Raw genomic sequence first — 23165 nt, 5'->3', positions numbered from 1 at the left:
TAGTTGAATAAATAGTATATTTTAACGGTAAATCCGAGGGTAAATCATATTTTGTATTACAATTATATTTGTTATATTATTGTGTGTTCGATTTGCACTGATGGTGGTTTTTAATAACTTTATAAATAGTAGATACATTTATAATTTACCTATATATATTGACTATTGTACATAAAACGTGAATTTGTCTTAATTTACCAAAGACGGTTAGAATTGGTTTTCAGACTTTCCATTTGTATAGATATTTGTTTTATTTCTCTTCCGATTAGTTCCTGTTTGTTTTCTAACGTACTAAAAAAATAGGTTAAATCTATATATATTATTTTTTTTCAAATAACGATCAGTAAGTAGTTTAGAAGTCTGTAGAGTTTCTGTTCAATCGACAGTGGATGAGATAGTGGGTTAATAAGCTTCATAATATTAATTTTAACTTTGATTTCGTGTATTGTCTTCATACCGGTCAATGACAGCAGTTTCTAATTTCATAATATCGCACACTTGTAAATGGCACGCGTTATTGTGTTAAACTGATGCGTACAGCGTACACCGTACACATTATAATTAATATAATATTATACACACACAAATGTTATGAGCGTATGTATCTCGTATGCATCTCGCCCGTATTATTTAAGTTTTTCACACGGTAATCCACTTTTGGCCGCCAAACTTGATTTTGGGTTTTTTTTTAAAAAATATTTTATTGAGAGTTATTGTCGCGCCGCTGAGGGCAACGATCCGGACGGAAGCTGGAAAATCGGCTGCGTAGGTGACACGTGCATCAGAGCGCACGTATAATATGTTGGTGCGCGTGTGCCGGGCGCGTTTTTTCGCCGCACGCCCGGCCGACCGCCGCCGCGCCGTCCCGACTATTTCAGGCGTAGAAAAACGACTCCGCCGCCGCTGCCTGCACCGCCACCGGTCGTGTTATCAACTCGCAGCGCGTACAATAGCTTCAACGATATTCACAAAACGCACTCGCAAAATGTAGGGCCATGCTCGGTGTATATGTATAATATAATATATCTCCTACACCTCTCTGCAATTGGGTACAACTGTGCAAGATATTCGTTAAACGGTCAGCGGGCGCATTACTTGCAGGTGTCGCTCAAGAGGTTTGCTGAAAAAACTACGACATTCCTGACCATACTTAGACGACCCGGTGACCTCAAGCCATGGCTCATGCCGCCGCCTTCCTCCTTCTCCCGGGTAATGCGATTGTAATACGTGTATAATTTAGTGTTTATTGCGGTACCTTCTTATTGTTTTCTTCACAATAGTATTATCGGTTATACAGCGAGAATATGTCCTGTGCTACAGCGTATTATCTTTAATATGAAGAGTGGTGTATCGCCTTTGCACACTTGTAAATTATGAAATCGTCAAATTTAAGTTAACCGTGTTATTATTCATAATTGTCGATATGTCAAAATCTGGGTCAAATTAACTGGAATCAAATCCTGTGAATGCGTCCACTGAAAATGCTGAATAAAAAACTGCAATCTGTAAACAAAGAGTTTGACATGTGAATATGTGATAATTCCCAGAAGCTCATATTTGAGTACTTCTCTCCCTCCTTCTAAAAAACACCTCGATTTATAATTTATATTAACAAGGTTTAGGTCGCAAGGTCCAAATATTTAATAGTAACTCGTGGAAAGCGAATACTGTAAAAATTACAAATGGATACTAGATATACCTGTATATGTTACATAATTTATCGACGACAACATTGTGCGCGCGCAATCTCATTCGTTCCGTTATAATATATATTATTACATTATATACATATAGACTTACACATATAATAGTATTATCTACATGCGTACTACTGCGCCACAGCGGTCGATTCTATAGGTATAACATACTATGCAATATATCGTATATATATATATATAATAGGTAAGGTTACCTTTAAGAGAAGAACCCATTATTATTATTATTTTCCTATCTGTATCACAGCCATTCCATCCGTCCGGTTTTGTTCGATTATTTTTATGGGCAACCCGATAGCCGGATAGGACAGAGAGAAGAAAAAAAATAATTTTTTCATCGACGCGTCTTCCCTTTTGTATCTCCCGATCTTCGGCGCGCGTGCGTGTACTCTTGACTCCTGAGTAATAAATTATAATTTATAAATTATTATTTATTACTGTTATGAATTACAATATTTTATAATCTGAAATGTTCTGCTTCTATGACATTACTTGAATGCATCATATTCACTCCATTTATCCTTTAATAATGAATTTATAATTATTCGGATTTTTACACTATTTAAGGGAGCGTGTTCTGTGGCGTTACAATCTTATTTTTTGCAAATGAGAACCTTTTTACTCTAAATTGTCAAGCAAATGATTTATTTTTGAAAATATAGATGTTATATAAATCAAAATTCAAACGAATAGTACCTTTATCTGATATTTGATAATAGTTCTTAAAAGTGGTTTTACAAAACTATGAAATAGATGCAATATATGGGATATAGTATTTATTAAACTTGGGAAATGTTTACAAATTATAAAATGTTAATGTATAATTGGTATCTAACTAAATATGGTCCTCAAGTAAGTATACTTAAAAATTCCAAAAATCTGGATTTGCTAAAATTCGTTTTTAAAAAAAAAAATGAGGATGAACATACTTGGTGAATAACCCAGTATAGAAAATGTTATGGAAAAATTATAGAAAAAATGTTATTCATAACGTTGTATTACGTTAATTAAATCCCGTATCATCAATAAAATTTTTGAAGTGGCGGCAACCCGCAGCCTTTTGACGTCATTTTTCCGAGAAATTGAAAAAAAATTCTTAAAAAATATTAAGAATTATTTATCACGTCTGACGCAATTTTTTAGCCTGCATGACTTGATACGTTGCAATAATGCAGTAATATTAATAGAGCTATATAATAAAACAATTGAATTTATATACTTTAAGTCAGGCAGTTACGTTACCTATATTATATATTTTTCTTTTTTTTTCATTCAAAATATCATTTGCATTCCATGTTTAATGAAACATTACCAAAACAGATTTTGTGGAATTCATTCAAACTAACTAAGAATATTTTAATTATTTTTCCTAAAGTCCTGTTTTTATAATTGTATCTTCCTACTACATATTATATTATACAGGTATTATTTCTTTTCCTCGTTCAACATTATTTGTTTGGTTTTTTTATTATTATTTTTATAACTTTACGGTGTTTATTCAATAGTCTTATATGTTCGTATGTTAGTAGTTTGTATTGAGTTTTTTTTATGTCAATATAATAATTAAACTCGTCGTACTAACGTTTTATATTTTTACAGTATTTTCTCGCGTATAAGAATGTTTTATTATTTTTACTCTTGGTAAAAAAAAACAATAAATACACGACTGTTCAGTCCATAAATCTTATTTAATATCCCATGGTTTTGGAAGTTATTTGATGATTGTACATAATATGTATTGAAACATTTGTTTGTGCTTCATATTAAATTAATTTTTTCCATCATTCCTGCTTCCTTATAAAATTAGTATATATTTTAATTAATTCGTATTTATTAAAATCTCAAAATCTCTTCTTAAATGTTGTAAGCTGACATTATTTTAGCGTTTTTGTCTGTGATAAAAAGTATTATGATAAAATAATAGGGATATCATTATATAATAAATACAAATACAATAATATATTATAATGTATTCATACCTAGTAAATAGTATAAAATGTTCAATTTAAAGGACATTATTATAATATGTTACCCAAAAACTTAAACTGCTATAATCCCTCAAGACGATAACACAAAGTGCATTTTCATGTCTAGGAATATCTGATAAACTGATAATAATATAAATTTGGTATTTAGGTAGTCATTACTTATTATTACTTAAATACAATAAATGATATTGGCTACTGCGGTATAAGAGGTTATACAGGATCATAGACCATAGCACATTAGCAGTTAGCACCCCCCTCCCCTAGATCCACTTGGACTGAAGTACGTAGTTAAATTTTTGTTAGATATTTGTGAAATTTTAATTTTGGTGGTACTACCTAAAAAGTAGCCATTAGATAAAAAATATTTTTGGTTGCCGTGGATATTGTAAATTGTTATGTTTTAACATAGTACCAAGTTCAATTTCTCATTTAAGTTACCTAGGTAGTGGGTACATTAGTAACACATATGTTGTATTTAAATGTACTGTGGGTTTTGCTAAAAAATAATAATATACAATGAATTTTACAGCAATTGTTGTAAAACTAATTTAAGCCTGCCTAAAAAATGAATTCCATAAATTATAAAAATGATATATATTATATACAATTTCAATAGAGACTGCAGTAACAATAATAACTATATTTTATTATTAATAATAATTTATATGGAAATAATGCCGTAGAAGTATGATACTATATTATGATACTTTTTTTTGAATGAAAATGAATTGCAGTAATCGATATATGATGATCTATGCGCATTGGCATTTGCCCTCATTACTCGTGTAGTCGTGTGTGAAGAGAAATATCGGATTAATATAAACGCGGAACATAATATAACTCGATAAATACATAACGTGACCTTTTTGTTATTTATAGTAAACTTAAAAACTATTTGGTACCTAGTCGTAGAACCGTTTTTTTTTTTAGATATCTAACCATAGACTTCACAGCATATTGTGAAGACAAAATCCAAAATGATCAACTCAATAGGCTTATAATTTGAATTATCGAAAGAACAAATATCAACGAATAATAATAATTGAAACAGTTTAAAACATTGATTTATATCATATAGTTTGAAGATCATAGTTCCTAAAAATACATTCAGTATAGTGTATAAAAATCTAATTGATACGTATGTTTTACGACCATGTCCAAGAAATGCGTGGACGAAACGAATTTTTTTACATGTTAAGTTATTTTTAACTGTGTTATAAAGTGTTCTGATATTCCGACCGTTACATAATATGCTAAGTATTCAAAAGTTCCAGCAGCCGTCTGATTACCGTTGTTATTGCTTGGATTCGCATGTGTGGGTAATGTAAAATCCATAAGTTGTCAATAATCGTTACATGTAGGTAAAACGGAATTGAACAGATTATAATATTATAATAGCCACAGAGTGACAGAGTTCTATAGTTTCAAATTTGCTTCACTCGTGCAAATGTGCAAAAACTTCAAAAATACCCTTGTAACAAACTATCTGTTTTAAATCTTTTGAAACTATAATTTGGATATTACCAATATTATGATATCTCGAGTGTTATATTCTAACGTGCCAAGTCACTTTTTCGATCATTCTACGAGTATGCTAAAAACGTAATTCAATTTTACGCACTATGCCGCTGTCCTGTGGACGTATCTTTAGGGTTTTTTTAACCAAGACTTTGATTAATATAAAGTTTACCGGAATCGTGTTATTTCAGAGATGACCGGTTAAATTATTATTTTATTAGCTTAATTGGTTGGCTTCTATGATTTAAAAAAAATGCTCATTAAGACTTTTAAATCACTCTTATAAACATCTACATGTTTGGTTTTTGGTATTTTTACATCGACATTTTTAGAAAAAAGACTGATCTAAAATGTGAAATCATATAGGACACAGCTATATTATTATCGATGATTTAAAAGAAAAGAAAGTAGAAACCCTAAACAATGAATACTTATCTAAATAGTTATAAATACTACAACGATAAAAAAATATTTTTTTTAGAAATCGCAAAAAATCGACCGATAAAACATAATATATAAGTGTAGTCGTGATCGAACGGATCGCCTTGTACACACCTATATTACATCACGTGGGCAGGGTACAACAATCGTATAGTAGATACTTAAACTAGATATATATGTTATTAAATACCATAATACCACAGCGGCGGCGTTGGTGTTCAACCCCACCCCCGTCACTTGGCATTTTTTTCACCGTACCTAAGAAAACGTAATAACTAATAATATTCTTATAAATCACATTATATACATTGGTGAAAATAGGGGGAGGGGCTTTAGTCTGCCAAGCCACCCCCTCAATTTAAAAGTCAGTACTCACTTTGTACTGATCATAATAATTTTTAGCAAATATTATAGGATGGGGGCCTTTAGTCCCCAAAAAAATCAGGCTTTTGTGCCTATGATTATATTATGTGTATACTTTTCTTTTCAATCTCCCCCCCCCCACTCAAAACTGGAAATTTCTGTGTACGGCATTGTAATACTGTAATAGGTACCATGTTTCAGTATACGCGTATACGGTATTATACGACGAACCACTCGTCGACGACCCATGTGCACATGGGACCGAGAGAAACTGCCGCCGGATCTATATATAGAAACGCCACTATGGCGGTGTTGTACGATTGGAGTCAAACGTTCAACCCGTCGGCGTCACCGCCACAGCCGACGGCGACTCGGTACTTCCTCGGCCGCAGTAGTCCGCTCTGCCTGTCCCTCGCGCGCCAGCGTCCGATAGTCGTCCGTCCGATCCCTGTTCGATAAATCGCAAAAACGAGAGATTCCCGACGATCGTCGTCGTCGCCGTCGTTGGTTTTTATTTTTATCGTCCACTCCTTCGATTGCTTGACGGTTTTTTTTTTTCATTTGACCGATGTAATATCTCGCTGGTGGTTCGTTTAATTACATTACGCACTTGGGTTTTATTATATTATTTACGTGTACATCACAGACAGAGAGTGAGAGAGAGTGATAGGGAGGTGACAGAGAGACGACCAGACCGTCAGCCAGCCAGCACGCCCGTATATACGCACCGAGGAAACGACACTCCGCCACCGCTGCCTTTTGCGTGTCTAATACATTAATTGACAACGCCCTTAGTTAATCATTTCCTTCCTCTGGAGCACGCGACCTTTAACTCGTCTGCTGCTGCTACTACTACTATACACTACTACCTACTCTTCGGTAATTGCATCGTGTACACATATAATAATATTATATATCGTATAGTTTATACACTGTGCCGTATTTTCGATCGAATAGCGATAATATTATGTACCTAGCGGTGCTCGAATATTGACGTTTGGTTTACAGAGAAACAAGAGTTGTCTTAACATATAGCTAATATATTGTATAACATAGTTTGACGTCTGCCAATTTGTTATACAACGGTTAATCGCTTTACATTTTTAATTATACTCCAATTCACCGTTTTAATAATTGATTTCATATTTTTAATACTTTACCGGAATATCGGCAGACAATACGGAACACTGAATAATAAATTGTATACATAGAAAGTGCAATCGAGCATGAGTTTTTAGTGTGGTAAACGAAACTCTGCCGAGATGTGCAGTTATTGTGACGAGGTATAACGATACAATACGATTTTTAATCGACGGAAAAACAGGTGGAAAGTACTTATTGTGTATACACCGGCTATGCTCGTACCTATATATATATATATATATATATGTATATATAATATGCGCTTCACGCAGCGCAGTGAAATCGAGAGTGACTTACACTATTATAGTTTCGTATTGATTTGTCATTACGAAAATAGGTGTTTATTTTCTCACAAAAAACGGCATCGAAGTTGCGTCCCATGGCAACATATTATATTAATCTACAGCTGCAGTGTGTCTAAACTCTAAAGTCTAAAGTAACGTTTAAATATTTTTTTGTAAAATCGCGTTTGGAATCATTTGGATTTGAGTTTTTTTTTTGTCTGAATATTTAAAATCAACTTTATTATGTTATCAAGCTATTTTACGTTACTTCATAGTTAATCGATTATAAACATAATATAATGTTACGTTAAAGTGTTCATATACTTACCTAAACTGTTTCCGTATAGACTTAAATATCTAATCATACACTATAAAAAAAAAAATAGTCAAGTTTTTGGGAATATCCCTTTTACCATTTTTTTTGGCACGTGATTGAGTAATACAAACTCAACTTTCAACTCACGAGAGAATAATTATAATACACTAATGTAGATGCGGTAATTTCAGCTGTACGTTAGAATTTAAGAATATATTATATAATACACTAATCGTGTTAAAACTCAATATATCAGCACGTTTTAAAAATTCAAAATTTTACTCGTTCGCGTACTAACGTTTGAAACTCGACGATGAATCGGAAATGGTTTAGTTTCAAATAATGTGTAAAAATGAATATAATTTGTTCGCTTCATATCCAAATGACGCAGTCGGCTCGTAAAATAATTCCGATTCGAATCGAAGGTCGTTGCACAAAAGCATTTTATATTATTTACAGTTACCTTGTGACTGTTTTGACACGCTGCGGCATCACGTATATATAGCAGCGTTACTATATATATTATATTATTATAATAGTCTAACCGTAATTTCAAATACTGTTTCAGGTGTGGTATCATAACAGACGTGCGGCCGCAGGTATATACACGATCATCATGACGGAGCGCCGTCATCGCCATTGAGGCCCATCGTCGTCACCGCCGCTGTAGCAGTGTCGTGTCCCACACACCCCGACGGTCGCGCCGACCGCCGAAGAATCGCATGACCGCCGCTGCAGTCGTCGTCGTCGTTGGCTGAACGGTACACGACTGGGTTCGGCGAGCGATGACCACGACAGCAAACCACCGGGCCGCCGCAGGAGGTAACATGGCTCCCGAACCAGAGGAAGACATAGCGGCCATCGCCAAACAGATATCGGACCACGCGGAGGCGATATACCAGACGTGGAAGGCCCGGGGCCTGGCACCCAACGAGATACTGACGTGCCACCGTGACTCGTCGGCAGCAGCCGACAAGTTCGGCTCGGCGCTGACGCCGCAACCCAAACTGCCGGTAGACGTGACGGCCCCGGCCCACCATAACCGTGGCACGCAGCTGATGGCCGACCCAAACAGCACCAACAACCTGGAACGGCTAGTGAACAAGTTCGTGGTGGAGGACAAGGCCCGGCTGCAGGCGGCCCGGCAGTCGCGTTCGCTGTCGCCCAAGCCGTTCGCATCGTCCATTCAGTACGCGCTGCAAAAGTTTGAACAAAAGGCTTCCTCGTCCACCGGCCCCGTCCCTGAGCACCTGCAGCCACAGCAACAGCAACTGCAGCAGCAGCAAGCCGCCGCTAGCAAGCAAAACGTCGGCGGAGGTGGTGCCGCCAAGAGGTATTGCAGCAAGCCATCGCCGATGCGGAACTATGTGGCGTCGCCGGACGCAGACGACAATAAGGGTGTGGACGGGCCTGCGTGGCCGTTTCGGAACGGTGGCAAATCGGCAGCGGTCCAGTCGCAGCAGAACACCTGTGACTTTATGGACGAGGTGGCCAAAGAGGAACAGCGGTTGATCGACGCGCTGAAGAACGGGTCGGTGGTCGAGAACAGGAAGCCCGAAAAGCCGGCCGTGCCCAGCAAAGAGGGCGTCCTGTTGCGATCGGCCGCCGGAGGTTACGATGCGGCGGCGACCGGCCACCGTTCCAAGCCGGAGTTCCTCATCGGGCTTTCCGCGCTCAGTTCGGCCCGGCGGAACCAGCACGCGCACCGGCAACAGGAACAGGTGCCGCATCCCGAGCTCACCGACCACCAGCGAGCCAACATCCGATCCAATCACCACCAGTCCAACCCGGTTCGGCCGTTTTTAACGCGTGGTTCAGTCGCCGAGCGTGTGCTCATATTCGAAAAATGTCCTACCGAACTGATGAAGAACTCTGCCGTCTGCAATTCTTCATCGGCTCAGTCGTCGTGGAAGAACATCGGCTCGGATGTGCACAGCAAAATCCAAGTGAGTTTATTGTCAAATATATCATAATATAAAATATAGTCGCTCACATCACAAACAAAAATATTATAGGTATTTCGATGTTTCCTATATATAGTTAGTTGTAATTTAAATTTGTATTTTCGAAAACCATTATATGCGTGCACTGGGTTGAGGGGGAATAGTTTACTAATTGCAAAGCCAATAGATTGTTTTGTTCAAATTAATGATGAAAATATTATTTATTTTACTCATATTTGCATCACTATATAATATATATTATATTGAGTTTGATATTCAATTATCATTGATAATTCGATTGAAATCATAAAATGAAGTTTTAAAAACTTATTTTTATGCGCTAAATTCGGAAATTAATAGAGTAAAAAGATATTGTCTATTAAAGTCATATTTTTTAATCCAAATATGTTTGTTTTTAAGAGTTACAGTAGCCATTTTCCTATAATAACAGTCTTGCTGTTATATAGGTATTTACGAACTTTAATTTTTATCTATGTGACGTGTAAAATTGGATAAAAATAATATAAGTATGAAGTACCTAATATATTATTAAACCATAGTTTCAACATAGGTTACGCAACGTAGGAGTTGCGAAGCTTTTGTCAGAGTTCGGTACATATTGGGGTGCGGTTTTCCTCGGGGGTGATTTTTATGCACGAGGCAAAGGTATCACCACGTGGATTGCCGCGTGCTCGTTTCCACGGCGTGAGGCTCGTTTTATATGAATAGGTATATGAAGCGGCGGGATAATATAGGATTATTTGAAGCAATTACTTCATGTTTGAAATGGGTGGGTGGGTGTGTATATAAATAATATATATTATCTTAAGACCTCAACACAAATATCATGGCAAATATTATAATTATTAATGGCCCCTGCTGCTAGTTTTGGTTTAATGAAGGGCGCGGCGGTAAAAATATTTAAAATATACAATAATAAGCTTCAAAGCCTCCACAATTTCGTGTCGCCTCTGGCATGGAACCTATTTACTTATAACGTGTATCAAATAAGTTTTTCCAGATTGGGTGGTGCTGATGATGAGGTAGGTGACTTGAGCACACCCAAGAACAACTTTACCATGAGTTCGGTTCGAAGTTATTCCGTTGAGATCACTATGTGACGACGGGCAAGTGGTATATATAATATAGGTACCTATTCACAGGCACGTAGTCAGGATTTTTCTAAGGGGGTGTTTTAATTTTATATTTAAATAATTAAATATCACTAAGGGGGAGGGGGGGGGGGTCAGTGCATACTCTCTATTATAGTAATCAATATTCATAATAATATCAAGTATGAATAGAATAACCATATGACAACATATTTTTTCGATACCTATCTAAAGCATATAAAAAAAAATATGTTTAGTAAATACAATTTTTACTTAAATACAGCTGACGAGGAGTGTTACAATATCCAAAACACCCCTGGCTACTCCACTGCCTACTTACGTTGTGGTGTGTAAAATCAGCATATTAATTATTATTGACGGATGCGCTTTTCCGCCCACTGCAGTTTGTATACCCTGCAAAACGTATAATAACATGACATCACAATGTCGTGTTCATATTGTATTATTATACGCTATGTACCTACCTACCTATTACATGGTATGCCGTCTGCAATATAGAGTGAAAGCAATAAAGAATGAAACAAATAACGATAATACAAAATGAGTGAATTGTTTTTTTTTTTCGATAATTTAAAATGTTATATGACTGTTGTTCGCTCTGGTCTTGTAAAGTTGTATCCAACAACCTGGAAGTGTATAACATAAGCACTCTAAAAACAACAAACATTATTTAAATATTAAAAACGATAAATGACTAACATTCAATTTCAAACAAACAAGTTTCAAGAGTTAATCTGAAAAACTATCAAAAGTTGTAAGAAATTATAATACAACGTCAATATTTGAATATTCAAAAGGGATACCTATATATAATTTTTCGTTACAAGTACATATTATATAGAACACAAACATTTTTGATATTTAAAAAAAACACAAAATGGTAAAAATATATTATTTTTATATGGTTTTTGTGTTACATTTCACGATCAAAATTAATTTTAATTTGTTTATATAATTTTTCGCTGTATTTGTTTTTCCGCGAATTGTGCCGTTTACACTTTTTGTATTCACGCTTTTGAGTTCTCTCATTTGACGTTGAACCCTATATTGTATAATATTATATACATACCTACACCGTACACATCGCGATTGTGTTGTTATAATATGATGTAGTTGCAATGTACCTACTACAGGACTAGCTCGCGTGTATTACTATAATATATAAACGTATTTCGTATCGCAGTAGGTAAACGGTTAATGGACGCCGTCGGATTCTGCCGCGGCAGAGTTAATAAGTGGGTTTTCATTTTTTATCACATATATAATATTAAAACAGAGCGGGCAATCGCGCTATAGATGTCGGCGTTGAACGCGCGGCGGCGGAGGGAGAATGTTGCAAGGCAGGTTTTTTTTATATTTTACTATTTAATTTTACAAAGTCACAAGTGAATGTGTTTCACAGTCGCTGGGTCAACATGTGTTCGGTTTAATAATAGTAATAATACATCGTCATAATAATAATAATAATAATAATATAATATAATAATTCCGCCGCCGCCGCAGTCGGACGCGTCAACGCGTCGCGCGCTAACCGCTGCAGAACCGGAGTGGTACGGCCTTCGTCGCGCACAATAATAATCATAATAATAATAATAGTGTTATGATAATAGCGATGAGAGTTTGGCGAGTGGAAAAAAGTCGTTCGGTCAGATGTTCGCGTACGGCTTTTGTGTCGCGACCTCCGCTCGACGCGGTCTCGCCGTCGCGCATACGTTCTGGACTGCAATAATACATGTACAATATTATTGTATTGCGCGGCGTTATCGCGACCGTCAACGGTTTACCGCGTTTTTATTAGTTTGTTTTTATTCAGCATTTCGCTTGTTGTTCTTCTCTTTTAATTGTTCACTAAGGTCGTTTCGTTTTCGTATATCCGCGTAAATTATATACCGTCGCGGCGGCGGCGGCGGTGCCGTTTCGCGCGTGGGCTCGCCATTCCGCGCAGTCCTCCGCGGCCGACCGATGACGACGACGACGACGGCGATATAATACTAATTTAACACTCGTTTGTGCGATATCGTCGTCGTCGTGTGCACTTACGCCGCTCAAACGCGTGAATTCCATCAGTGTGACTTACGCCCCTCAAATGCGCCTCTCGCCGCGGTCCGTGTGACTTACGCTGCGACTTTTGCAGTATGCACCGGACGTGCATCCGCCGCCGCGGTGTGAGATATGTCGTCGGGACACTATGGTGACGAGCGTACGGTCTTGGTGCTACGCCTGTCAGGTGCTAGTGTTGCAAAGGCACGACGGTTCAGGCGTCGGGGACGATGATCCGGTTCACGAGCAGCCCAGGTTTCCGTACAAACCCTGGAAACGGCGATTGCCCAGGTCTTACAACAAGGTTGGTGATACCGCATATGGTATATTATGGTAATATATATAGACGTACGCGTGCCATATAAATCGAATATCGTTTTTGTTTAAATCGCTCGCAATACGATTTCCTTCCAACTCGTAGATTGGCGGACGGTAGTGACTTTCAATAATAATAATAATAATATAATAGATTATATAAAGCCCACAAATCGTTTACGGCGGAGGTTAATTTGTTATTTTTTGTTTGTATTTAATTGTCCGTGTTCCCTTCCCCACAGCCCATTTACTTTTTGCAGTTGTCAACGAATGCGACCAAAACGTTAATGTACTATACGTGTTTTGGGCATATTATTATATACTTATATAACGACACAGCTGTCCGGCAGCGGTCATGTCCGTTATACAGAGTGATGCCATGATCCTGTCTTTGTCCTCGTACATATCCGCCCGCCCGCCTACTATATGGATAATAAAAAATATATTAAAAAAATATATATAAAATAGGCGTACACTAATATGCCCGCCTCCACGCTCGTAACTATATAGGTACATGCGATATATCGCAGTGTATATACATCATCAAACATTATATCTATGTTCAAATGCTGAATGGAAATTAACACAGATCGACTTTTGGCCTACCTATATATATACTACTTACCTATACGAGTCGTGTTTAAATAGAAACAAAGATTTTATTTAAAGCTAGGGTAAGCTGCGAACGTCATCGGCTGCGGGGCAAATAGGTATAATAATGTACATTGTCGTACCTACGAAATTCGTGTGTTTCGAGGAGACGAAAGAATCGTTTTACTGTGTGTAATTTGTACGAAATTACAATAGCGATCTAATCCAATCTGCAGCCTGGATATGTAATATTGTATAAGTATAATATGTTTAGTTGAACTGACTACGGCGGTACGGTTTGTTTTGCTTGCAAAAAGGGCGCGGACGTATTACGAATAGGCACAAACGATTTAGATTTCATGGTCATCGCTACATTACAGCGGCTACCTTCATCATTACGATTACGTATACCTATTTGATGCATACATCATATATATAACTATATATGTATATTGTATAATACAATACGCACACTGCAGCTGCAGCTGTCCACGTAATTTTCGAATCAAATGAAATATCCAAACGCCTTTGCGTCGACTGTGATACATAGAGGATAGTTGTGTACTCGGCTAACTCGAGGGGGAGGTGGTTTTCATTTTTCGAAATCCGTTCGTTCGTTTGTGATGCATATAATATAATAATTATTGTCATTGTACTCATATATACGCACAATACGTGCATATATAGTATGCTACGTATTATTATTATTATTATTATAACATAATAATTATATTATTATTATTATTTATATTATACAATAGTATTGCAACTCAATAATATGCGTTCGTCAAATGCCATTTCCACGAGTCTTGCGGACTGCGGAGAAACCCATTTGAACCAAAATTTAGAATTATACGTTTCGACGTCTTTCGCTACTATTTCGATATCGTGTGAAAATCGAGTTATGTTTGTCTCAACTCATGGGCATGTGTTCTTTTCGTGTATACCGTGTTACTATAGTATATTGTATTACTGTTTATTACCATAATATTTCGAATACGGCTTTACGCGTCCGTTTGTAGGTACCTATATAATATGTTATTGAGTAATCGGCGGATTATGTAAAACGAAATCGCTCCGCGTCTTTAGGTCACGTACAAGATCGTTTTTAAAATAATTGATAATGGACCCCCTCTCAACCGGCATACGCACGTATTGCAGTCTGCAGACGCACGACACCCGGTTCTTATATATACATCTAAATAAATCTGTATATATATATAACGAGTGTACCTACTATTATGTACATTGTACATATTAATTATTATTATGAATTCAACGCGTGCAGGACGAACTCTTCGTGTTATGATAATATTTTAATCAACATATTATGGACGCGGTGACGTAGTCGTGAGCTTGTTTTTCGGTGGCAATAATATTATGTTGTCGCTCGTAATGTTCATGGTCGGAGATCGTGAGTTGTTATCTCTGTTGAAGTATATAATATATATTATTATGTAAATAACTTATAATTCAGATTTGTAGTATATATATATTTACGACGATTCGTTATCGTTCCGATTCGTGACTCGTGTATTATATAAAATCATATGTATTTCATTCTAAAAATTAATGTCAATACCTACCTACATTTAAATGTGCTTAAAAAATTGTTGCTTCCAAGGGTGGGCTGAACAGTATGCTGATATGGAAATTCGGGGGGGGGGGGGGGGGGTTCATAAATTGGGCCGATATTTTGGTGATATTTAGACATTTAGTAATAAGAATAGATAATTAGGGCAATTCTTCCAGTTTTGTGGGTCCTATTTACGGTCCGCCATTGATTGAGACACACAAGTCGTGGGGGGGGGGGGGGGGGGGAAGAAAGGAAGCGTTTTATCCAAACGATTATACGAGATAGGATCGTGTTAATAATCGATCGTATTGTTTCAGAACTATTCGAAGGAAACAAATCAGAAACCTGGAGCGCCTCCACCGCACACTACGTTACAAAGACATACAAAGGCCAATCGTAACGTATTCATTCCTAGGTATACTAACGCATTCGTTTTTGTGTCGCAACGACACTCGATGTTATAATATAGGAGGCGTATTGAGTTCAACTTTTTGTTTTAGATTCTACTATCCATTCGGCAAGCCCGAGAGTCAACAGCAGTGGGATACGATCGTCAAAACAATTACAGATTTTTTCATGTCGTTGCCGAATTCGCAAGCTTCGAAACATCACTTCGGTCAAATCGCAAAGGTAACCATAATAATAATCATAATAATTTTTTATACGATATTTCAATATTGTCCTTTTCGTGCGTGTTACAGTTGTGTAACTGTCCGCTTTATTGGAAGCACCCGCTGTTCTTTGCCTGTGGCGGGGACTTGTCAAGTACCATAGACGTAAATACCTTCCTTAATTATTGGAAAGAGTAAGTTCATTGTTGTCATTATTATTATTCAACGCTCATAATAATAATAAATCGATTTTTTTCTCAGCGTGTGGTCTTCTTGTCACGACTTGCCATCGATATTCATACGCATATTGGCAAGAAACTCAAAAAAACAAACATTATCACCGGAAAACTTCATCTTATTAGTCCAAGATGTGGTCGATTCACATCCCGGTTTAACATTCCTGAAAACTGCGCCAGAGTTCCATTCTAGATATGTGCACACGGTAATTAAAACATTATACAACCAATTTGTTTTATACTTAAACAAATCAGTCTTGTAAAAAGTTACTTTTTGTTTGTAATTCAATTTTAAATATTAATAAACATTATGTATAGATGCAAATATACAACTATTTAAACAATTTTCGGAAAAAAATACAATAAACTGTCTTTTAGTATTTTTTACTTAAAATCAATTCTAAAATTATTTTTAATGCAATAAATAGATAATAAAAGAGTATCAATAGGCGATAGTAGTATAATAGAATATAATCATACTAGAACAACTGGTGACCAGAGTTGTGGTTAACAATTTATTTTAAAAGCCGTTAATCAAATTTTTATTCTAATTTAGTATTTACTATATAACTATTAATATTTTAAATGCCCACTAAAAAACTATTTAAACACAGTTTCTCAAGTATACAAGACATATTACAAATTGACTAATGCCATACATTTTTGTAAATTTTATATTCCAGGTAATATCAAGGATATTTTATAGTGTTAACACATCATGGAGCGGTGATCTTAGTCTAGCAGAAATCAGACGATCAGATCTAATGCGAGTCATTGACCTATTAGAAAAAGAAGAAGACATTAACCAAGTGACTGCTTACTTCAGTTATGAACATTTCTATGTCATATACTGTAAGTTCTGGGAGTTGGACCGTGACCATGATTTATTTATTAGCAAAACTGATTTAGCCCGACATAGCGATCATGGTTAGTTTTATGTGCATAGACATTTTGCGCATACTATTATAGATTATTTAATTTGTTATAATTTATATAATGCATACATTTTTTTATAGCTTTGTCCACAAGAATAATTGACAGAATATTTTCTGGGACTGTTACTAAGAGAAAGCAAAAGAATTCTAATAATAATTATATGGAAGAAAAAATGAGTTACACTGAATTTGTTTGGTTCTTAATGGCCGAAGAAGACAAACGACATCCTAGAGCAGTTGAATATTGGTTTAGGTAAGATAAATACCAAAATATATGTTTAATATGTTAATGCCATATTACACATCATTTGATTATACATCTATTATAGATGCATGGATATTGACGGTGATGGTTATTTGTCAATGTACGAGCTTGAATATTTCTATGACGAGCAATTGCAAAGAATGGAAAGCATAGGAATTGAATGTCTACCATTTGAGGATTGTTTGTGCCAGGTATAAAATTGAAATACATATTTCTATAAGCATCTCTTTTAAATGTAATTGTTTACATCATTGTCATTATTATAAATTAATTTAGATGCTTGACATGGTTAAACCTAAGTGTACTGGCAAAATATCATTGGCTGATCTCAAAACATGTAAAATGACTCCGATATTTTTTGATACATTCTTTAACCTTGAAAAATATCTGGATCATGAACAACGTGATCCATTTGCTTCACAGAGGGATAATGAAAATGAAGTAAGTAAAATATAATTTAATTTATTTTTAAACTGTTATTCGTTGTGTATTTATATGATAATGTATAATTTCAAGCATAACGAAAATGGGAATAAATATTATAAGGTCAGTTATCTTAATCTTTATAGGTTCTTTGAGTTGTCAGGTTATATCTTTTATTTGTTATCATTTAGTCTAATGCTCAGTAAGTTTATGAATCATTTTGTTGTTTCAGGCATCAGACTGGGATAAATATGCTGCTGAAGAATATGAAATGTTAGTAGCTGAAGAAGGTGGAAATGATGCACCAGAAGAAATGTAAGTATTTCATATGTATTATATTGATGTGACCAATGGATTCTTTATGGAAATCTAGGCATTGTTTTCAACTTTCCATTACCACCTAAATATTATAAATATAAAAAAAAATTGGTGGTAATATTATTACAGAATAACAGACGAAGACATTTGAAGGAAGAAATATATATGACAGTGGTAAGTGTCTGTGGTCTGTTGTGCCGTCCTCCACTGTTGATTAGCACAATCCTATAATTTTGCAACACACCCTTAACTAGATCATTCCTTACAATTGTTTTATTTTTTTATATAACCACTGTAGCTCTAATCACCTCACCGTAATAACACCATTTTAATGTTGTACAAAGACTGTTGTGTTTTATTCTTCTGTATTATAGTTATTAATGATTATAGTTATAATAGCATTAATACCATAATTTTTTTTTTAGAAATGGAACTGATATTGAAGATATCCTGTCACCCAATTTGGATGATGTATTAAAATCATGTACGTTTAATAAAATATCCAATCAGCCTAGAGTTTTGGTCACCGATTTCTCTTCACCGTCTACTATGTATGATGATAATGATTCGTCTGACTATGCTGGTGATAGCGATGATGATATTTAATTTATATACACAATAATAATACATAATAATAAGTTATAAATAATAATAAAAATAATAATAATAATAATTGTAGTAATATTATAGTAACACAACCACATTATTTCTTTGTGACAATGGGAATTGCTGACATTATTATACCAAAGAATATAGTTGCTCATATTGTCCTCTTGTTCCCATGTTTTTCTTCTGTTGTTTACTTAAACTTTTAAATTCATAATTTTTGGCAAAATGTTACATAACATTAATTTATGTGCGTGTTTTTGTTAATAGGCTATAGCCTAAATATGGTAATTATTATTTTGTTTTATTTATGAAAGATTAATCGTTGTTGTTTTCAAAAATGTATAAAACATTATAAAAGGTGTCTAAAATTGCGCCATGTACCAGATTTTATATTTGTCATTATTATATTTTTTTTGTATGAAATTTATAAATTGTAAATAATTAATTCAATTTTTAACTAGTTAAATTAATTTTAAATACAAGTAGTTTATTTATAATAATGTAAAATATGATTAAAAAGAAAAAACCAAAATATCTGTTAATATGTTATACGAATCTTATTGAAATAGTTTTAAGAGTTGTGTCCGTTCTGTTATAAAAAAACCAAATTATTAACATAGTCTAGTCGAAAATAGATCGTTATTATAGTATGTACTAATAATAATGACATTATTTATTAATTACATATTTTTAAAAACAAAATCGTATGAAATATTAAAATCTAATTTTCTCTTTCCTTTATTATGTGTTTTACTATGACAATTAAAAACCTAATCTATCATACTTGTATGTACTTATATAATATTTTAATCTAATATTTAATTAGGTATGCTGTATATTAAATGTATAGTGTTTCAACGCAACTCATCTTAAGTGATATTTATTCATATTTTTAATCTTCTAATCAATTACCATTGATTTTTTTCAATGGTTAAAAAAATCCTGATCGTAGAATCTTTGAATTATCCTCGATGATCTTCAAATAGATTTACACCTTATTATAATTATACATTTATACATGTTTAAGTATGTGTAAAGTACAACTACAGCATTATTCAACAATATTCTTACCTAATTAAAAATATAAATTAATCTATAATAATTCCTATAATTTTTTTATATTTAGAATTATCGTTTGACAGTTTATGTGATTTGTTTTTTGACATTTACTCAGTAGTAGCACAAATGCACTGTAGTTAATGCTTACCCATGTATGTTACACAATTACTTAAAGTAGTCTTCTTCAGATAGTATATGACCTAATATTAAAAATCAAACATATTTTTATGTTTTGTAAAATTATGTAAGCAATTGTATGATTGTTCATCTGTTTATAGTGATAAATAAAAATTAACAAAATTATATATTTAAGCGTTTCAACCCTGTTTTTCATGAATTTTCTTTAATTTGGAATATATGATTACCAAAGCATGCACATTTCTAAATTATACTTATGTATATAACTTTGAACGTAACATAATTATATATAGATATAACAATAATTGAAGTCATAAATAATTATATACAATATTGTTATATCATTGAATTTAAGTTTAACATATAAATTACAGTAACCCACTCTAGACCTACAGTAGAATGGCACCCACTTTCCCAACTGAATTATTATGTATACCATCTTATGTTATATGTAGTTGGATCGGTAAACAGCCAGAATTCGGATAATTACTGCTAGATGCTAGTAGTATCTATATACTGATATTCGTACTTTTATCGTAACATACATAGTGTACATCGATCTAACTAAAATTTAGTTACTAAACTATTGTACATTTTTAAATTTTTGAGCTAAGATTATTGAGGTAGTAATTTTAACTTTTAAGTACCTAAGTATTATATGCCCTTTATAAACACTAGTGTAATATTCATTGACCATTGTGTGTAAAATAAAACTATGATAAGAGACTGTAAGATTTTTTTGTATCATGTCGTAATTTGTTTGTTCCCTTATTGGGGTTTTAATTAATAAGTTGAATATTAAAAGAGGATAACACATCTCACGTGTTGTCTCCGTCCTACATATGCTGAACACAACAAACTTGAGTTCAGCAGTTTCAATTTTGTATTGTTAGGTTTTATTATTTGACTGCACTTACTATCAAATTTAAAGGTAAGAACATAAAATATGTTCTGAGAACATTATCTGTTTTTTAATAGGTACCACCTATTTAATTTTAAAGCAAGATATGAACATTTTTAAATTCTGATAATTCACATACTCAATAGGTACCTAGGTATATCATATTTCTGTTAAAAATTAAAATACTGAAAAAAAATTTGCTGTAAAACAATAAATAATTACTAATACCATATTATGCCCATATAGAACCTTTAAGTTTGATGGTTGTCAATTCACTCTAATATAAAAACTAACAACACAAAATTGGAACTGCTAAACTCTAATATTCACTGCTTTTTAATACATATTTTACTTTTTCTGAATTTTGAAGTGGAAGGATTTTAGAGCCAACTTCAAAACTAAGCTAGATAGTTACAGCATCGTTGAGTAACAATTTTGCAATAAAAAAATTTCGAAAATGTTAGTTTTACCTAGGGAAGAGATTGGACTTAGTTTCCAAAACGATGTTTATGTAGAAAAAGCTTCTTCTGACTACTAAAACTCTGCTTTACAAATTACTTAAATGGTGATTTATACATATATATATATTTTATCTTTGATAAAAATTTGGAAAATGTTACTTTTTTTCAAACTTAAGTGTTGGTGATACCTGTTGAAGGATTTTTTTAATACAAATTTTACTTTTTTGGAATTTTGCAGTGTTAGGATTTTCAACGAACTTCAAAACTAAGCTAGATAGTTTACGGCATCTTAAAATTATTTTTTTCTCTTTTTGAGCTATTTACAGAAATTTTTTAAAAATTTTTTAGTTTTTTTCTATAAATATCAAAAAAAATTGTTTAGCCGTGTCAAACAGCTTAAAAATGTAATAAAAGGTTCGTGATAAGTTCTTTTAACAGTAAGTAGTTTAAAAGTATTAAGTATACCTGTATATTTTTGCAAGCATGATTTTTTTTTGGTGTTTAAAGTTTAATTTTAACAAAAATTCATTAAAATTACAATTATTTTGTACCTAGATAAAAATTTATAAAACGCTTAATTTTTTTAATAAGGATTCTATATAAAAACAATGTTTCTCAGAATTATTTAATATTGTAACCAAAAACTCTAAAAAAATATGGGTGGTTTGCGTTTAGGCGAATTTTTAAAAAACGCAATATGCTTAAAAAATGCACATGAAAAGTGAATTGGTTTTTGTGTGTGTGTGAATAAAAATTGAAATGATGTGCCATCTTTAGATTGGTATACAATTCCCTATAGATTTTATTTATTTTTTTTATCTTAATCTTTACAAACATACCTACAATTTTATCTTTTATATTGTATCATACTGGCTCAAACACATTACTTATAAGAAACTCGCCCAAACACATTACATTTATTATGTGGGTAAAAAGGTAATTAGCCCAAAAAATATATTAACACAGTGTTTTTATTATAGACATTTTAAGTTCAAATTTGGAAAAAATTAGATATTTAAACGAAGAATAACGATGTTATAGTGTCTGTATTATTTCCTTGTACCTAATTCAAAAACATTATTCGTGGCCTCGTGTGGATTTGTAAAATTAAAAATTGTACTATATTGTGCAATGAAATTTTGAAAATATTTAGTTTCATTTTATATTTTAATCTTATTCGTATTTATACCACAAACTTTTCCACACGGTTCTATACACTTCTACAGTTCTACAGGAAATGGTATTGACCCCAAAAATGATTAACAATAACATATTAATAATATGATAGTTATATAGACTATTATAATAATTAAATAATTAATACAATAAATACAATGTATTTTCCGATTGAAATTTAACTGACTTTCCGTAATACTAATATTTAAATGAGTAATATTATAATTGCCACGTATAACCTAAACGCGTTAGATAGGTACTAATACATTTTGCTTGAAAAACTGCGTCTGACTTATTTTTTCAGTTATTTTCATTTTACAATTTTACATTATTAGAGTTAGTATCGAGATTTGTTGGCATGGTTAATGAAAAGTAATAACTAATAAAGACAGTATCTTTAACTTCCTTATTATATTTTAAAAATAATAATAATATTAATTTGGGGCCCCATAATCAATCCTTGCACACTGGCCAAGAGTTTATAGTTGCGGCACGGATTGAAAATATAATATAAGACCCTTTATAAGTTTTTCTAATAGAAATCAAAAAATCTCAAAATTACATAATATACACAATTTTTTTATGGATAAATTATTTGTCAAAATGTGAAGATTGAATTTTTAAAAGAAAAATATCGATTTGATTTATTTTGTTGTACATAACTTAT

General features: G+C 33.5%; 1 protein-coding gene across 5 annotated transcripts in view; it reads left to right on the top strand.

Moving 5' to 3' along the window:
* The window catches only part of LOC132943038 (serine/threonine-protein phosphatase 2A regulatory subunit B'' subunit alpha), a 37662-nt gene extending 16970 nt beyond the window's left edge, over positions 1–20692 (top strand). Inside the window, exons 2-14 of one of the 5 annotated variants that reach the window (XM_061011816.1) lie at positions 8337–9714; positions 15684–15781; positions 15867–15996; positions 16068–16171; positions 16239–16419; positions 16897–17140; positions 17230–17401; positions 17478–17604; positions 17690–17854; positions 17930–17959; positions 18069–18151; positions 18284–18328; positions 18580–18718. In XM_061011816.1, coding sequence (XP_060867799.1) covers positions 8554–9714; positions 15684–15781; positions 15867–15996; positions 16068–16171; positions 16239–16419; positions 16897–17140; positions 17230–17401; positions 17478–17604; positions 17690–17854; positions 17930–17959; positions 18069–18151; positions 18284–18305 — 2517 coding nt within the window. In that variant the 5' untranslated portion in view covers positions 8337–8553 and the 3' untranslated portion in view covers positions 18306–18328; positions 18580–18718. Of the gene's footprint in view, positions 1–6426; positions 6905–8336; positions 9715–15683; positions 15782–15866; positions 15997–16067; positions 16172–16238; positions 16420–16896; positions 17141–17229; positions 17402–17477; positions 17605–17689; positions 17855–17929; positions 17960–18068; positions 18152–18283; positions 18329–18579 lie in introns of those variants that run through there. The other 4 variants (XM_061011814.1, XM_061011813.1, XM_061011817.1 and 1 more) reach the window with 4 other exon arrangements.
* Positions 20693–23165: the final 2473 nt, after the last annotated feature.

The sequence above is a fragment of the Metopolophium dirhodum genome, chromosome 4 (genome assembly GCF_019925205.1).
Source record: "Metopolophium dirhodum isolate CAU chromosome 4, ASM1992520v1, whole genome shotgun sequence".
NCBI lineage: Eukaryota > Metazoa > Arthropoda > Insecta > Hemiptera > Aphididae > Metopolophium > Metopolophium dirhodum.
This window is presented reverse-complemented; position numbering and strand designations above follow the sequence as displayed.